General features: G+C 37.9%; 1 protein-coding gene across 2 annotated transcripts in view; it reads right to left on the bottom strand.

The window, feature by feature from the left end:
• Positions 1 to 18,220, bottom strand: part of ME2 (malic enzyme 2) — a 51,989-nt gene extending 33,769 nt beyond the window's left edge. Inside the window, exons 1-2 of one of the 2 annotated variants that reach the window (XM_045528054.1) lie at positions 18,036 to 18,220; positions 6,525 to 6,643 (exon numbers count right to left, since the gene is read on the bottom strand). In XM_045528054.1, the coding sequence (XP_045384010.1) occupies positions 6,525 to 6,632 (108 nt within the window). In that variant the 5' untranslated portion in view covers positions 6,633 to 6,643; positions 18,036 to 18,220. Of the gene's footprint in view, positions 1 to 3,544; positions 3,922 to 6,524; positions 6,644 to 18,035 lie in introns of those variants that run through there. The other variant, XM_045528055.1, reaches the window with a different exon arrangement.
• Positions 18,221 to 18,980: the final 760 nt, after the last annotated feature.

Below are 18,980 nucleotides of genomic sequence, written 5' to 3'. Positions count from 1 at the left end.
AACAAACCCAAGAAGGAGTATCTGATTTCCACAGCTGCCACATTGTTTAAAATGTCCAGTTTGCAACAAAAAATCATGAGATATACAAAGAAACAAGAAAGTCTGGCTCACATACATGAAAAAAAGGCAGTTGATAGAAACTGTCCTTGAGGAAGCCCAGACATTGTACTTACTATACAAAAACTTTAAACAGTAACTTTAAACATATTCAAAGAACTAAAGGACACCATGTTTAAGAAACTAAAAGAAAGTATGAGAATGATGTTCCACCAATTAAGAGAATATCAGTAAAGATATAGAAATTATAAAAAGGAACCATACAGAAGTTCTGGGGTTGAAAGTCCAATAAATGACATAAAAAATTCGCTAGTGGGGCTCATCAGCAGATTTGAGCAAATGGAGGAAAGAATCAGTGAACTTAAAAACAGGTCAACTGAGATCATCCAGTCTAAGAAACAGAAAGAAAAAAGAATGAAGAGGTATGAGAGAGACTCAGAGAACTGTGAGACACCATCATCTCCTGTGCCAACATATGTATAACAGAGTCCCAGGAGAAAAGAGAAAGAGGCAGAAGAATATTTGAATAACACCCCCAAACTTCCCAAATATTATGAGAAAAACTAATCTACACACCCAAGAAGCTCAACTCCAAGTATGATAAACTCAAATAAATGTACACATAGGCACATCATAATCAAACTGTCAAAAGACAAACAGAGAAATCTGAAAGTAGAGAGAAGTGACTTATCATGTATAAGGAATCCTCAATAAGAGTAACAACTAATTTCTTATCAGAAATCATGGAGGCTAGAAGGCAGTAGGATGACATATTTAAAGTGCTGAAAGAAAGAAACGGTCAACCAATAGTTTCTATCAATATATCTTGCAAAACTATTCTTTAAAAATGAAGGAGAAATTAAGATATTCTCAGCTAAACAAATATTGAGAAAATTTGTTGCTGGCAGACCTACCCATAAGAAATATCAAAGAGAGCCCTACAGGCTGAAATGGAAAGACACTAGACAGAAACTCAAATATACACAAAGATAAAAAGAGCAACTTTTTTCCTCCTGATTTAAAAGATAACTGCATAAAGCAATAATTATATATCTCTGCTGATGGAAACACACATATAAAGATGTAATTTGTACAAAAAAAAACAGCACAAATGGGGGGTTAGAGTCATATAGGAGTAAAGTTTTTGTACACTAATGAAATTAAGTTGGTATTTATCTGAACTAGATTGTTATAAAGATGTTCATTGTAATCCCCAGGGCAAACCACTAAGAAATGAACTCTAACAGGTAGTAAAAGAAAATACAAGAGAATTAAAATGGTATACTAGAAAATATCTATGTAACATAAAGCAGTAATGGAGGAATAGAGAAACAAAAAAAGACTTACAAAAAACAGATAGCAAAACGGCAGATGTAAATCCTACCTTATCAGTTATTACATTAATGTAAATGGATTAAACTCAGGGATTAGTTGAATAGATGAAATAACATGTTCTAATTATATGCTGTCTACAAGAGACACATTTTGATTCAAAGACACAAGTAAGTTGGAAGTAAAAGAATGGAAAAGATATACCATACAAATAGAAACCAAAAGAGAGTTGGATTGGCTATACTAACAACAGACAAAACAGACTTTAAAACAAACATTGTAACTACGGAAGGACATTTTATAATGATGAAAGGGTGACTCCATTAAGAAGATATAACACCTCTAACGATAGAAGTCCAGAATACATGAAGCAAAACTAACAGAATTGAAGGAAGAAAGACAACTCAACAAGTTGGAGTCTTCAATACCTCACTTTCAATAATAGAGGAAATGCCAGACAAGATAAATGAGGAAAGAGAAGATTTGAACAACAGTGTGAATCAACTAGACATAACAGACATTTACAGAACACTCCACTCAGTAACAGCAGGATACACATTCTTCTGAGGTACTCATGGAATACTTTCCAGGACAGAACATATGTTAAATCATAGAACAAGTTTCAATAAATTTGAAAGAATTTAAACCATTCAAAGTATGACTTCTGACTGCAATGCGATGAGATTATAAACCAGTAATATAAAGAAATCAGGGGAATTCACAAATATTTGGATAGTAAACAACACTCTGCCAAATAACCAATTGGTTAAAGATGAAATCACAAGGGAAATTAGAATATACTCTGAAATCAATTAAAACACAACATACCAAAACTTATGGAATGCAGTGAAAGCAATGATTAGAGGCACATTTACATCTGTAAATGCCCATATTTCAAAAAAAGCAGAAAGATCTCAAATCGATAACCTAACCTGAAGCAAGCAGAAGGAAGGAAATAAAAATTAGAGTGAAAAGAAATCAAACAGGGAAAAGACAATTGGGAAAAAAAACCAAAAAACAATGAAACCAAAAGATGCTTTTTTGAAAAGATCAACAAAATTGACAAACTTTGAGATAAACTGACACAGAAAAAAAGAAGACTCAAATCATTAAATCCTTTATGTCTCATGCTGCTAAGATTTTATTGAAGGATGGGAAATATAAAAGAGGTAAAACCCAAACTGTCACTCTTGCTCCCTTTTTCCAACTCTAGTAAAAGACTAAAGAAAAAGCTAAAATTTATGTTTAAATGAACTATGCAGTTCATTTAAAAGTGCTTTATCTATCCTTACTGCCAAATGTAAGTGAGTTGGCTACACAAGGGTTCACTATCTTACTTCTATTTAGATTTAAGGGACACTCAAAATTGCTTTATTTATAATGCAGGGTAGGAAATAAAATGATTATCAAAGACATAATTTTATTTATAGGTATTTATGTTAATAGTTGATCAAATTCTTAAATTTGCTAGCCTGGTGTTAATAAGTGAAGCAACTCTGTGATGACGACATTAGTTTAAAATGAACAGTTTGATTACTTTCTTAACATTCAGCAGAAACAACTGTCTTCTCGTCTACTCTTCTACTTTCTCCATCTTCCAATGCTATTTCTCCCTTTTTCTCATCTATGCAACAGCAACGCCCTCCCTCCCACTTTACATAGTAGAGGTGTGTTTCCTTCAGCTGATCCTGAAGGATCCTGAGCTATTTTCCTTTAGCACATACTGCTTCTCCACATAAGTCAATATTGATAAAGATCCCTTAACTTGACTTTCGAACACGCTGGTAAGCGTGCCAGGGGGCAAATAGAGGGCTCTTCTACTCCTTTTCCTCTTAGTTCAGTTAGCATAATCTGCCAGGGATTAGGAAATTTCCAAATATTTATAGAGCTGATAACATGACTAGTGACTAATGATTAATAATGTCAAAATTGGAAACAGTATTCAACAACAGGGTCATGGCTAACTAAATTATAAAACATCTAAAGGGAAGAACTCACATTTATATAATATGTATCTTACTGTATCTAAAGTAGATTTGTAGTTTTTCTTTTTTCTATACAGCAATCTAAATTAAGAAACTGGAGTCTGTGCTAGTCTGTTCTGGCTGCTATAACAAAAATGCCACAAACTGACTTAAAAACAACAAACACTTATTTCTCACAGTTTGGGAGGCTGGAAAGTCTAAGATCAAGGAGTCAGCACTTCAGGGTCTGGTAAGAGATTATTCTTCATAGAAGGAGCCTTCTCGTTGCATCTTCTCACAGTGGAAGGAGCTTTCACTGGAGCCTCTTTTATAAGGGTACTTACTCCCATGCAGAACCCTCATAAATGAATCACCTCCCAAAAGGCCCCCACCTCCTAATACCATCACTTTTGGGGGTAGGATTTCTACTAATGAATTTTGGGGGGATACAAACATTCAGGCCATAGCTGGGTCTAAAGGTACATCAACACTAAAGATTACACAGTCAATAAGGGGTTAAGATGAGACTCTCGTCAGCCTTTGTGATTCCAAATCTACCTACTACACTATTACACAGCCATATAAGGCTTATCAAACATTTTGAAGATAATTTACAATATACTTTTTCCAGTGGTAAAATGGTATATGAAACTATATACTACGATCTTAAAAGTAAATATAGTTTTAAGAGGATCATGGCAAAATAAAAATAGACAATATACTGGAATGGTAGGAATATTATTAGAAAAGTTAACCAAATAAGCATGGGGAGAAAAGGAGAAATCTGATCTTAGACTTCTACAGCCCTTTAAATGTTTCAAAACGCTATTATCTACATGAGAAAACTGAGGCCTAGAGAGGTATTTGCCAGAGTGTCATGGTTAGTAAATGGCAGAGCTCAAATTAGCACCTAAACTCCTGCTTATAACCCAGCATATGATGTCCAACCTTTTAAAGTATAAGAAATTTTTAGAATTTGCATAAAGAATTTCATGTTTATACCTGAATAGGCAAACCTACAGAAACAGCAAGCAGAAGCTGGGAGGGCAGTGGAAATGGGAAATGGGGAGCATCTGCTTAATGGGTATTAGGTTTCCATTTGAGATAATGAAAAAGTTCTAGAAGTAGATAGTGGTGATGGCACAAAATTGAATGTACTTAATGTCATTGAATTGTAAAGTTTTAAATGGTTAAAACTGTAAATTTCACATTATGTTAACTGCAATAAAAAAGTTTTATGAACATAGTAACAGGTAGGCAGTGATTATAGACATACATTTAAAAAGATTCAGAATTCAGTACTGCCTTTAATTACTAATTCATTAACCATAGCAGCAACATACTCTTAAAAACAATATTTATACATATGTGAAAATTAATTCAGTCTACAATGTTTGAAGCACAAACTTGATTTAACATTTCTTAAGTCTCTAAGAAGTTTATAACCCATGAATTTGGAATCACTGGTCTATGTTCCTTCTTAAACAAAAACAAACTCTTTCTGATGTTCAAGGGAATTCCAGAAGTGGCCCTTCAATGACGTATCTACACAGATGTTACTCAACCTCAGAGATTTCCGAAGCACTAGATCTTATTTTAGAGATTCCAGAGCATTAGATCTTACTTTCTTTATCGAAGTACTGTAATGCATTTAAGACTATCCTCCCTCTTGAAATTTGTTTGTCACTCAATGTGTTTTGTAAGTTTTTTATAACCCCTAAGTCTCCAGAGTAGGTATTAAATATTTTCATAAGGATAAAAAAGAACATAAACCAACATAGTCATCAAATATCTACTATATCCACAGCGCTATAAAAGACACAAAGAAGTATCTGAATGGTCCACACAAAAAAGTATCTGAATGGTCCCTGCCTAAAAGGAACCTGAAATATAGTCGAGATGATATAAATTCATGAATATATAACTACCATCAGTGATTTCAGTAACAGCTTAAGACATGAAAAGAAACATAAAGCAACACATATTGATTACTTGTCAAAGAAATAGGAAGATAAAAACTGCTATGAAGTTTCAGAGAAGGGAGCAATTACTTTAGTGTATGGTGTATGAAAAGGCTCTACAGGAGAACTGAATTTCAAATAAGTTACACCTTGAAGAGCACACAAGATTTGAGGACATGAGGCAAAAACAAGAGAGGATTAAAATATCCTTCCTTAAGCTTCATTTAATTCACTAATTGCTTGCTGAATTCTCATTCTGTACCGGATACCAAAAATACAAAGATGAGGTGCTCCGTGTGACCCATGGTCAAATTTTCCCTTCTAGGCCTGACACCCTTCAAATCTTATCATAGTATACAATTAACTGTTTTCTCCGATAACAGGAAATAAATGGGATTGGCAAATTTTTGATGACTGTTCTTTTGAAATAAGTCACGCTTTTAATCTGAATGTACCTTTCCCAAAAAGGCCAATTTCACATATTACAATAAACTCAATGTATCCTCTTGAAGCTTCCTCCAAAAAGTCTCTTTTCAGAATTATATTTACTTGCTATTTAATACTGCAACTAAAAAACAGAGAGGGACTTGCCTATTGAACCCAGCTTAGATAAAGGATGACGTGATGACTGGATCTCAATATTACCCAACAATTCTATCCCAAGAGTGATAATGAAAAGACTTAGAGGTCCCTCTCTCTTTTGAAGCAGTAGTCTAATAGGCAAAATTACTTGTGTGTAGTGGTTTGTGTCCAAAAAGCTGGGTGGAGGTGGGGTGGGGTAGACTTTAAATAAAGGTTCATTTCACAATTTTGACTCCACCTTCCAAGATCCTGAGTGGCCCAGGTTAAGTACCTTATTTGACCTGGGTAAATCTAAATATCCCACAGCCCACATCTGGCCCAAAGTTCTGGTCAGAGCACTATTCTAGGAATTTTTTTCTTTCTTTCCTTTCTTTTTTTTTTTTAAAGCTAGAATTAGGAAGCAAAGTCAATCCTTTTCTGGTGGTAAAAGTTGTGAGGGGTGAACTTTAGAAGGCATAAAGCAGCCATGATTCTTGCCATGTGGAGAAGCATGATAAGCAGAAAAAGCAAACAGCTCTGAACAGTCTCAGCATAAAGCTACAAAAAAAGTCATACTTTTATCAGTCTAAAAATTATCAAACCTCTACCAGGAAGAGAGAATACACATTTTGATGTTAATGTTACTAACCTTGTTTGTTCTTGGATTTAACATAAGAGGCTTGCCTTTCTCTTTTACGTGCAAATGACGACATGCCGAAGTACAAGGAGTGGCAGCTACTCTTAACCGGGATAACATCTTTTTTTCACCTGGGAAAAATGAAGCAAATAAACCATTGATGAGAAACACAGAACCTCATGTACATCGAGTATCAGTTTTCAAAAGCAGATTTAAAAAAAAAACCTTATCTTTCCACATGTGAAAATGTTTTTACAAAATACATTTATGTTTTCTCAAGTTGTAACAGTTGCAAAGGGTAACAATAAGGTGAATGTGAAGACTTGCTTTTCCTAACACTCTTAAATTCTCAGATAATAATCACTGCTACTCTGTATGTACCACCTACTATATATATGTCAGCCACTGGGCAAAGCATTTAACCTCCTATGCACACAAGTGTGGCAAGGCATATCTCCCACTTGTGAAAGAAACAAATTAAGATGTTAAGAAACAAGGGAACATCTAGTAAACAGCAAAGTGAGTTCCATGTAATGAGTGTGGGAGTTTAGCTTGAAGGTGGAAGTAAATAACAGGAAAGTCTGGGGCATACACATTAAGCGGAAGGGAAACTATACAGATTCTTAATCTAGACTTAGAATTTTAATGTACTATATTCAATGTTTAAATTTAATGTACTAGGGCTGGATGTGGTGGTGCATGCCTGTAGTCCTAGCTACTCCAGAGGTTGAGGCAGAAGGAATGCTTGAGCCCAGGAGTTGGAGGCTGCAGTGAGCTATGAACACCACTGCACTCCAGCATGGGTGACAGAGCAAGACCTTGTCATTCATTAATTAAGTGAATAAATAAATAAATTAGAATTTTTTACCTTAGAAAACCTGTTATTTAATATAAACAAATCATGTAAATTGGCTAGAAAACATATGAAGAACTTCTGCATACATCATAAACATATGGGACTTTTTTAAATGAAGAATTATACATAAAACCTTCAATACTTAGTGATAACAGATCCTTCTGCTTATCAATTCTTCTACCAAAACTCAGAATTTCCCATTTCTTTAAATATTACAAATCATTGCAATGATCATGCAGTTAAGTTTTTTCAAATGTGACTTCTATTTGCTGAGAAATCCATGGTCTGTACATGGGAGGGCATCAAAATCATTTGCATAAGGATTAAAAAAATTTTTTATTGAAGAGACATTCGCGTAACATAAAATTAACCATTTTAAAGGGAACAATTCAGAGGCATTTAGAAAATTCTTTTTTTTTATTTTAAAGAAAATTCTTAATGTTGTACACAACCACCACCTCTAGCTGGTTCCAAAGTATGTTCATCACCTCAGAAGGAAACATCACGTTTGTTAAGCAATTATTCCACATTCCCCTTCTACCACTAGTAACTGGCAACCACCAATCTCTTTTCTGACTTTATGAATTTACCTCTTCTAGATATTTCATATAAATGTGGGACCTAAACATGACCACAAAAACAAGAAATCTCTATCATCATTGACACATCAAGAATCAAGAGATACATACTGCAAAATAACTGACATTTTTTCTTAAAAAATGTTAATGTCATGAAAGACAATGACTAAGGAACTATTGCAATTTAAAGAAGACTAAACATATGATAATTAAAAGCAAAACTTAATCCTGAACTGTATTGCATATTGGGGAAAAAAATGCCATATAGGACATTATTGGGACAGTTGACAGAATTGGAAGATATACTGTAGATTACATAAAAGTATTATATAATTTTATATTTTCTGAATTTGATGACCATATATAAGATATCCTTATTCTGAATATATACAATGAAGTATTAAGGGGAAAAGGAGTGTAATGTATATGATCTTTTGAAATTATTCCAAAATAAATTTTAAAAAGACAGAAATCTAAACAGTCAGTACATTAGCATCACATATGCTAACAAATGCTACAGCAGCAATCTAATTGCAGTATAAGACCTTAGTAAAGACCAAAATGGTATTAAATATAGGGCTGGAAGATATGACTTTTAGCTATTTATCTATTGATGTTGTAAGAAAAGGCTTTTTTGGCTTCACTTTTCAAACTACCTACCAAAGAGGAGCAGCCTCTGATAAGCAGAACTTCAAAGCCACCAAAAGATAGCTTAAAAGTTTATATCAATGCCAAAAATATGTAGACTGGTAGTTAGGCTTTATTTGTTTATAAAAACAAAAATCTAGCTTGACCAACTAAAGAAAATCCCAGAAGAAAAGTGTTATCTTCAAAAACAAGATGTTTAAAATAAGCTTTTATTTTCCAATAATTTTAGATTCACACAAAAGCTGCAAAGATAGTGCAGAGTTCCCATACATCCCTCTCCCAGTTTCATCTTCCCCCAACGTTTAGAACAGGTTTTTAAGATACTGAAGCCACGAGATTTTTCTAGGACAAAAAAAATGCCCTCTGAACTTTAAATTTCATCATTAGACAAGTTACTGGCTTCACAGAATCTCAAGACTGTACTGTTTTATGGGAAAACCAATAATTGTTTATGGTGGTGTAGTCTGGCACTCAAAGCTAAGCTTGCATTTCTGAAAAGCAATAGGCTGTGGCCTGGTTTTGGAAGGTTCCTGAGCTAAGAATGTTTTTTACATTTGTGTAAGGCTGTAAAACAAAACAAAACCCCCAAAACAATATGTGACAGAAATGCCTGTGACTCACAAAGCCTAAAATTCTTATCTGGTCTTTTACAGGAAAGCTTTTTGCCAACTCCCACTATAAAGGCTACAAATTCCCGTGAACTCAAAGGCAGGAAGTAAAATCTCCTGCCTGTGTTGTGTACACACACACAGACATACACACACACACACACACACACACACACGTACGTTTGAGTGGTATCACCACTATTTCTGGATTAGTTCTACAGATATTTGAATCCAAAGGTAAGGACTTCAAATAAGGGATGTTTTGCGAGTGTTGCTGATCACCTATTCCTGGACACTGAAACACTCCAGTCTGCAAGTTAACTATGTTGTTTTCTGCCTCACCTATTACTTTCTTCTACCAGCCTCTGAAGTGAAGCGTGATTTACTGTTTCAAGACCATTTGTATGAGGCTTAGAGTCTCATCAACACATCTGGCTGTGAATGGTCATCCTGATATTAAATGTGATGCAGTGTTGGAGTCCTTCAGTACTGCCAAGAATGTTTCACTCACATTAAATAGTCATGGATTCAATTAAGCTTTAAATAGTCAAGGCATGAAGGGAATAGATAAAAAGAATGTGTGAATTATTTGAAAGGTTTGTCAAAAAAAGGAAAAAGCATTGTACAGACAGCCAGGCCAAGAGAGTAGGGATGGTTTTGTTTGTGGTTCCAAGGAAAAAATTTAAGAATTCATTGTGAGCCTGAAATAAACACTGACAATGTAGAAAATGGAAAGAACATAAAAATGATGACTAAGAGGAAAAGCCAGCAATATAAAATCTTCATCAATGTATTGTTCAAAAATGATTTCATTTCTGAATATGTTATCAATAGCATAAAACCTCAAAATCACACATAGATTTGAGACCTTTTTAAGAGAGCTTGGTTTGCTGCCTGTCAGAGGCACACAAGTTACTGACTTTGCACGTCAGGCAGCCAACTAAAAGTTTGGGGACTCCCATAAGAAAAACCAATATGGCTGAACACAAATGGATCCCATCTGTGGCTAGTGTACTGACTGTTGCCAGCTCTCAGGGGGATATCTAAACTTCTTTTTTCCCTTTAGCTGTCTTTGGGGGTGGCTCTGGATCTGCTTCTTTGCAACTCTTTGGGGAGGCCTCATGCTAAAGGCTTACTGGTTGTGGTTCTGAGTCACCTGGCGGGTACCTTTGGTTTAAAAGAAAGGAAAAAAAAGTTCAAAATCCAAGAATATTGGTTGTTTGTCCTAGCTAAATCTAATAAGAGATTTGAAAAGATTTTGTTTGTTTTTAAAGAGCTCAATAGTCAAAAGCTGGTTTAATTAAAAGCTGGTATTTGAGCTGTAATTGTTTTTAAAAACGGCTTTCTGGTTTTCCTCTTTTGGATCCTGTTTCTCCCCTGGGAATTCTTTTCAGTCTCCTGAATCCATTTTTAAAATTACATATTTTGTCCCTTTATTCACTTTCTTTCTTGTTGGCATGATTTGTGCTGAGAAGAATGTAAAATTTCACTGGCCTTTTCAGGAATCTTAAGATCTCCTCAGACTGGCTCCTCTACAATTCATTCCTCCATCTGCCTCTGGCTCTCCTTCTGCCACCTCCAATCTTGCATCTAGCTTCTGTTTCCTCCATTTGGTGGTCAGTGTATGAAATGCTACTGAGAGGAAACATCAATTCTGGTTATTACATAAAGGGATCTAAGAGAGACTTCTAAAGACTCCTTGAGGAACACAGCTAATATGCTGCTGACCCCTTTTATTGGGTCCTCTGTCTTTCCCATGAAGCCCCAAAAGTGGTGAGTGGGTTTGGTTCTATCTGTTAATGAGCTCTGCCTTGAGCTCAGTAATCCAGTGAAGATTTTTCCTAGACTTACCAGTATAATCCTGCAGTAAACTCCTATGATTTTGTTACCTTGTCATCCATTTTTAATCTTCCTCTGTGTCTCCTTTTCAAACTCCTTCTTCAAAAAGCTTAAATTCTCTCTCTAGTTTTAAAATTGTTGGTAAAATGAAATAGATATGTCTTTAGAACTGTCAGCATTAGATATAATTTAGACATTTTTGCTGGGGTCCACTGGTCAAATTTATACTATCTCTGTTAGATGTTTTAAGGCCATAAAACTATTTCTTCTGTGGTATTTTTGATACTTGCTTGATTTGTCTGTGAGATTCAGTCTTTGGTTTTGAACCTTTAGATTCTATGGTCTAGACAGGTGGCCATGAGGAGGCCTAGGGACCTGGGTGTCCACAGCGTCTGGGCCACTAGCTGCAGAGCAGTGCCAAGCCCAAGATGGCGCCATCCTGCATGGTCCAGCTGTGCCTCCTTGCCATGCTAGGAGGGGTCGGGTCCTCAAGGCATCATCTTTGCAGCTCTGTCTTCTGTCCTGGGCTCTGCACCTAGTGTATAACAATTAAGTCATTTATTTCTAGGCTTTTTACTGGAAATTAGGGTTATTAAGAGTTAAAACTATAACATATGTAATTAGACAAATAGATATAAAGAAAACAATTCTGTATACAGAGTGTACAAGAAAAGTAGGTGAGTGTTTTTGGTGAGGAAGGTTATAAGAAAGACATAAAGATGTGGTTTTTGTTAAAGAAAAGTAGTTTTGTCTAGTTTAGAGAGTATTTAAACATTGTTCAATGTGAAGTGGAAAATGACACAGATACAACTTAACAGATATAAAAAGTTGGGGAAAGAAAAAATTTTTTAAGCAGTCATAAAAGCTTTATAGAAATCTTGTGTGGTCAAAGTTGATTGAGATTGGATGGATTTGTTTATAAAGTTTTATTAAAACTAGCTTTAGTAATAGTACACTGAATCTGTTTTTTTCTTTTGAACAAGATTTTCATGCAGTATTAATAAGAAAAAGACTTTGGGTGGCTCATCGTTTAAGAAAACTGCAAAAAAAAAAGAAGGTAAAGAAAGATTCTGTTTGCCTCATGCTATCTCTATTAGGTCTTTTCATTGTTTGAAAAACTGAGTCTCCTCTCTACCAAAAAATAAAGATTTTTGCTTTTTGAGATCTTTTAACTATCACTTTGGCTAAATGAATATTATTTCACAGTGGACCTGTGATCCTATGTTTGATAAAGTGTTTTAAAACCTTTGACATATTTGACAAGCTTCCTAAAATCAAATTTCACATTCTAACTCTTTCTGACCTCAAAGTAACTTCCTGACATTCCAAAAGGGCCCTGGGAAGTCCATGAGAAACATATTAGGCTTATTGGACATGATCAACTATATAGGAAGCATGGTCAAGGAAGAAATAATCTTTAATCCTTTTTGGAGTCATATTTGTATAAATGTGTTAATATGTGTTCCAAAATTCTATGAGAGTCCTAGAAATCTGATGGCTTAGGATACATTATCAGTCATAATTCCAATACTACATTGTTGTATGTCACAGAAATAACTAAATTTCCTTGTCCATTGCATATTATCAGGTCTTTAACCATGGCCATTTTAAGTCTTATTGTCCGTAGTAAATTTGCTTTTTCTAATGCTTCTTCTAAAAGGTTGGTTTATTATGAAGGATACTATAAAAGATACAGATGAACAGCCAGAAAGTAAGCAATTTCTCCACTGCCTAAAAAACTTGTGTGCTTATGAATTATCTTTACTATCTCAACCTAATAATAATTAGATATCTATTGATTACATATTATACAATCTAGAAGAAGAAACAGAGGTAGAGCCTGCTTTGAGCAAACTCCAATGAATTTATTTTCTAGGGAGAGAATTTGCTTTAAAAGAGAATTCCTCACTGGGCTCCTTGCTTCAGTAGCCTGAAGCAAGTTCCTTCAGGCCACTTTGAAATTTCAAATTACTCAAATTTGACTTTCACACATCTTTTGAAGGCTTTGTTACATAAAAGGCCCATGTCACTTTATTTCCATTTATTAATGTACCGCAGAAAGCACTAGCAGTTGACTTTAAAAGTTGGGATTCTGTGTACACCAAGTTTCTACAGTTTAATAATTAGGCAAACAGTACCATATTACTAATATAAATTATAGCAATACAGTGGTGGAATAACATATAGCAAGTAGCTTTCTCCACTCCCTCCCACAACATGGCAAGAAAGTATTAACAAAATAGGATGGCTGACACTCAGGTGAATGGAGAAAAATTCTTAAAATCTGACTGTGTCATTAAGAAACAGTTTTAAAAGAAGAATTCATTATGTTTGTGTGGCTCTCCCAGGAGAGACAGCACTATTTACCACAATTAAAACTCTGATACCAAAAGATTAGATCAGTATTGCAATGTATTGGTGTGATAGACAAATCTAAAATAGTATGAAATATATTTAATCTGAATCAAAGGCAATCTAAAACAAATACATTTTACAATCAGTAGTTAACTCCTATCAAATAATGAATTTAGCCTGTATAACAAAGATAACACCACCTGTCAGATCTACCTCATAGATAACCGATGATCAAATGAGAGAATATATGCAAAAAGCATAAAGACCAAGTGTTATACCAATCAAATTATTAGAGAACTTTATTACTAAGTGGTAGAGTCAAATAAAATATAAAAGTAATCTTAGTAGAGTTTTTAGTAGGCATTAACTAAAAAAACAACTTAAGGAAACAACCAATCTTTGCCAAAATTACAACTTAGGATACTTAAAGAGAGAAACAGATAGGTGGGTTTAATATGGGCTAGAGACAAGACAAAATGGGGAAAAACATACCTAACTCCTTATGTTATATAGATATGACAGAAGAACTATAAGAATGGGTGAAATAAAAACAGCAAACAAAAGAAGGTGGGGCTTCTAATTTTGGATAAATACATAAAATTAAGCTGCTTACTGGAGTGTTTCTTGGATCCTGGAATATGCCTGTGGTTTCTCCCCCTGGTGTGGCCACTGTCATTCACACTGCCTTGTCCTTTCTGTAAGTGAGCACTGGTAAAAGGAGGGGTTCTTGATCTACAAGGCAGTGGAATTCAGTCTCTGGATGGTGTTTACAAATTGGATTGGGACTAAAATGGTTGGCTGCCAGAGACTACTCTCCCCCATCCTCTACCCTGGGGCAGAAAGGATACTGTTAACAGCTGAGAAAGACTGTTAACTAGAGCCCAAAACTCTAGAGACTTTTCCCTAGAAAGAGGGTCATGACTTGGCACGCACACACACACTCACTTTCCAGTCAGACAGACTTGAGCTTGAATCTGGACTCAGATAATTACTAGTTTAGAATCAGTTGCGCCACCCAGGCATTCCCAAATGATCTATGAATAGGTGTTAGTCTAGGACATGTTCTTTTTTACTGGTCTCTGACCAAAACTAGGACAATGTCATATAGTTTTTCATAATACTAAACTTATTCTCTTTGTTTTTATGTTGTAATGACCACCTTCCTACCTTTTTGGTGGTAAGAATGTCCTTTTTTTTTTTTTTTTTAAAGAAAGAATGGGGACAGTAGATTGCAGTTTTTTCCCTGAGACACGGTCTCACTCTGTTGCCCAGGCGAGAGTGCAGTGATGTCATCATGGTTCACTGCAACCTCAAACTCTCAGGCTCAAGCAATCCTCCTGCCTCAGCCTCCCAAGTGGCTGAGACTACAGGTGAGTGCCACCACACCCATCTAATTTTTCTATGTTGTATAGAGATGGGGTCTCTCTCCTGCTCAGGCTGGTCTCAAATACCTGGCCTCAAGCAAACCTCCCACCTTTGCCTACCAAAGTACTAGGATTACAGGCGTGAGCCACCATGCCAATATAATCTTTTGATTACTTTTGAAATCTGTACTAGTTTTTAAGATGGTCCTTAACTTTGGCAAAATTAAAAGTAGGTGATTTTATGTCTGGTCCCAATTGCACCCCTACACACACACTTTACTTGTCCACAAAGTCCAAAAGTCTGGGAACCACTGACTTAGACGTCTCATTGTTCTCATCAGTAAAATGAGAGAAGGGAAAGTCTCTTTTGCAGAATTTTGTGTAATTATGATGATAAATACATACATAGTATCAAGCCTTTAGAGCTTTATCATCATCACCATTAAAAAGAGCTTGACTACTTGACTTGAAGGCTTCCTTAATAAAACCCATACCCAGGTAGTCTAGCAGAGTGATCAAAGGGCAAGCTCTAGAGTCAAACTGCATGGAATCAAATTCCAGCTTTGTCCTTTGCTAGCTCTGTGATCCTAAGTTACAATCTGAGTTGCAGTTTTCTCATCACACAGATGGGGCTGATAAACAACAAGACCTACTAAATAAGGTTGTTTTAAGATTCAAATTAGATAATCCATTTAAGATGCTTACCACAGTGCCCTCCAGGAGCTCTAAAAACATTAGTTATCATAAGCATTACTATTTTTTTTTTTTTTTTTGAGACAGAGTCTCACTCTGTTGCCCAGGCTAGAGTGAGTGCCGTGGCATCAGCCTGGCTCACAGCAACCTCAGACTCCTGGGCTTAAGCGATCCTACTGCCTCAGCCTCCCGAGTAGCTGGGACTACAGGCATGAGCCACCATGCCCGGCTAATTTTTTGTATATATATTTTTAGTTGGCCAGATAATTTCTTTCTATCTTTAGTAGAGACGGGGTCTCACTCTTGCTCAGGCTGGCCTCGAACTCCTGACCTTGAGCAATCCACCCGCCTCGGCCTCCCAGAGCTAGGATTACAGGCGTGAGCCACCGCGCCCGGCCAAGCATTACTATTATTAGTAGTAACAGACCACGGTCAGAAGATGCCTTCTAAATGCCTGCTAGTTTCTGCATCAATATCTTCTAATGGTGAAATCCCCATTAAAAGGATAATCATAATTAACATTTATTTAAAATATTTCAAATTAAGTCTCCAGGTCAAGAATGAGAATTTGGATGCCATATAGATCCAGGCAACATCGAATGTTATCCTAAACAGTATCTATAGAATCAATACAGTATTTTTCATTACTTTTGAAATTTGTACTTATTGATCAAAGATATAATATGCACCCATAAAATCAAAATAGTGACTTTCAAATTAAGTAGTTAACTTCTAATAAAATAGTTACGTTTTATAAAATCAAATGTAATTTTTATTTAGTGTTAATTTTATCCTCTAACATTAATCCTCAGTAAACCAATATGGGTTTTAGTGTTATTTGCATTTTAAAACATGGCTAGTTTGCCTGAAATTCACCAAAATAAATTAGAATTTTAGTTTAACAATACATAAATTATGCAGGTCAGCACAGGAGTTTTTAATTTACAAAAGAAATTCAGAAATGGTAAATGGGTTTTTTCTTTATCAATTTTTAATGTGTTTTCATAAAATATTAAAAGACAAAACCATACATAAATACTTTCTAAGGGTGTAAAAGCAGTTCTCAGGAACAGCTATTAAGCAGGAGTATGTTATTCTCAAGGGAATGAAGAACTTCTACAAAAGCAGACCTCAACATTTCCTATTAATGCATGATAAAAGTTATATCAGCATTTCTGGACTCTGTCTAACTTCCAAGTCTTTATAAATACCACAAAAGAGTCAGGCACAGGTTACAAATCAGAGTTGATTATTTAGAGGTCTAATATTATAAGAGGGAGTTAAACTGTTTTTTTCCTGTATTTCTGCAAACGGTAACACAACAATAGACAATCAACTAGAGCAGTTAACAGGAAAGATACATATATTTACTTATTCTTGGAAAACGACTGTTTCGTATCTAATTTACAGAATATTTGGAAACTAGAACTCAAAATTTATGAGTACAACACTGCAAACAGCTTAACAACATGAGCAATGCTTAAGGAGCATACAAGCTAAGGAGGGGGGGTGTGGAGCTGTAAAGTGAGACTATTTGAGTTTAAATCTAGGCTTTCACTTAAAAACTGTAGTCATGGGCGAGTTAGTTAACCTCCCTACATCTTAGTTTCCTCCTTTGTAAACTGGAGATAGTAACAGTAACAACCTCAAAGGGTTGTTTTGAGGTAATCCCTGTAGAGAACAGCGCCTAGTTCATCACTAACAATGAATACGTGCTCTATCACCATCACCAACTGCAATACAAACAGAAAGAACAATGCTATTAAACTGCTTTGCTTGCAGTGACTGACACATCTACAGGAAGGTAAATCCACAGGTATGATTAAACGTTTTGTAAGGAAGCACTTCGGATGAGATTATTTTGATCGCGCTTCTCACTACAAGCAACATCAATTTTCTAGAATTATCATCGGAGCCAAAAAAGAAAGTCAAGTCTGGGACCACGAACGTAACACCACATGCGGAGGTGGTTATCGCGAGCGTCCCAGAAACACCTGCCAATCCCAGCGCACAGATGCCATTTCATATGAATGGACAGAACCGTTCCAATCTTAGAACTTTCTAGCCTTCAACAACTCTCTTTTAAAATGAGGAAGGAACGAACACGAACGAACACACACACACAGAGCGTCATTCCTGTCACTAACTCATCTCGGGTGAAAAGGAGATTTACTTGCCAAAGGGGTTTCGAGCCACACAAACTGGACTTTAACGGGCGCAGAGGGGGAGAGAAAGAAGATGCTCGTGTCTGGAGGCCACAGGGCCTCACTCCCGGGCGGAGGGGGTGTGCCCTGGCGCCAGCGAGCGGAGAAACCGGGAAATCGAGCGCCGGCAAGAGCCGCGGACGGTGGAACCCGGGGTCGCCGCGACCGAACCGGTCCCTCGCCCTCCGCTGGACTCCGCGGGCTCCTTCCCTTCACCCAGCAACCATCCGCCAGGCGGAGGCCACTGCGGGCCACCCGCGTACAGGCCTGCGGCCGGGGCTCGGCCGGAGAAGGCCGGCGCCCGCTCCGCTCCCGGAGCTCCCGCCCGGGCCCCGGCGGGCCAGGACGCCCCCGGCCGCGCGCCGCGCCCAGCCTTACCTCACGTCTCGGCCCGCGACAGGTGGTGCCGCCGGCGAAGAGGCCGCGCCCTGCCGCCCGCCCAGGCGATGCTCAGCGGCTGCGCCGCCCGGCCCTCCCCTTCTCCGAGCTTGCCCGAGCCGGCGCCAGCTCAGGCTTGCCTCCGCGTGGGCCGCCCAACACCCGCCAAGGTAGCCAAGAAAGAGGCGTACTGAGAAGAGCTGGCCGGCAGGAGAGCCGGCGCGGCCCCGGAGCGGAGACGGACAGGCGCGCGAGCCAATGGGAGGCAGGAAGCCGGCTGGGGGCGGGGCTCCACCCAGAGGCTCGGCGGCCCGGGAGCCGGGCTTACGGCCCCTGCACCTTCCTCCGTCCGCTGCCTCGAGGCTGCTGTTCCGAGGCCGGGCGCGCGTCCGTGTGGACACGATTCCGAGGCTGTGAGGACTGGGCAGAGTAGGAGGAGCTCGGAGAGACGCTGCCCCAAGAAAGAAGCTGGGGCCGGTTTACTGCGGACCCCACGCCCCCCACACTCCCGGGGCCCGCGGGGGTATCGGGGTTGTGGCAGCGCGTTCGCGCGGGAAGGGGCTCTGCGCAGGCGCGGACGGGGGCGCCGGCGGGTACCCGTCTCGCAGCGCGCGCAGGCGTTTGCCCCCGTGGAGGGAGCCGGAGGGTGGCGGGCAGACCGAAGGGCTGGATGCGGGGCGGGAGAATGGAAAGTAAGGAGAGGGAGGACCCAGAACTACTAGGCTCCCGCACTTTAGGGACGTGTTATGTTTCTGAGCTGTGTTTGTGTGTGTAGGACTCGCTCTTCTGCAAAATTGGTTGCCACTCTCCGCAGTTGCTGGCACAGTTATTGGCCCGCAGGGAATCCACTAATCACCTCTACCGTCACACTCGCTATAAATAGGTATTCAATGTTCTCTCACAAAAACACTGGAACACTAAATTGTTTTGTCCTTGAAAACAGTG

Source organism: Lemur catta, chromosome 16 (assembly GCF_020740605.2).
Source record: "Lemur catta isolate mLemCat1 chromosome 16, mLemCat1.pri, whole genome shotgun sequence".
Taxonomy (NCBI): domain Eukaryota; kingdom Metazoa; phylum Chordata; class Mammalia; order Primates; family Lemuridae; genus Lemur; species Lemur catta.
This window is presented reverse-complemented; position numbering and strand designations above follow the sequence as displayed.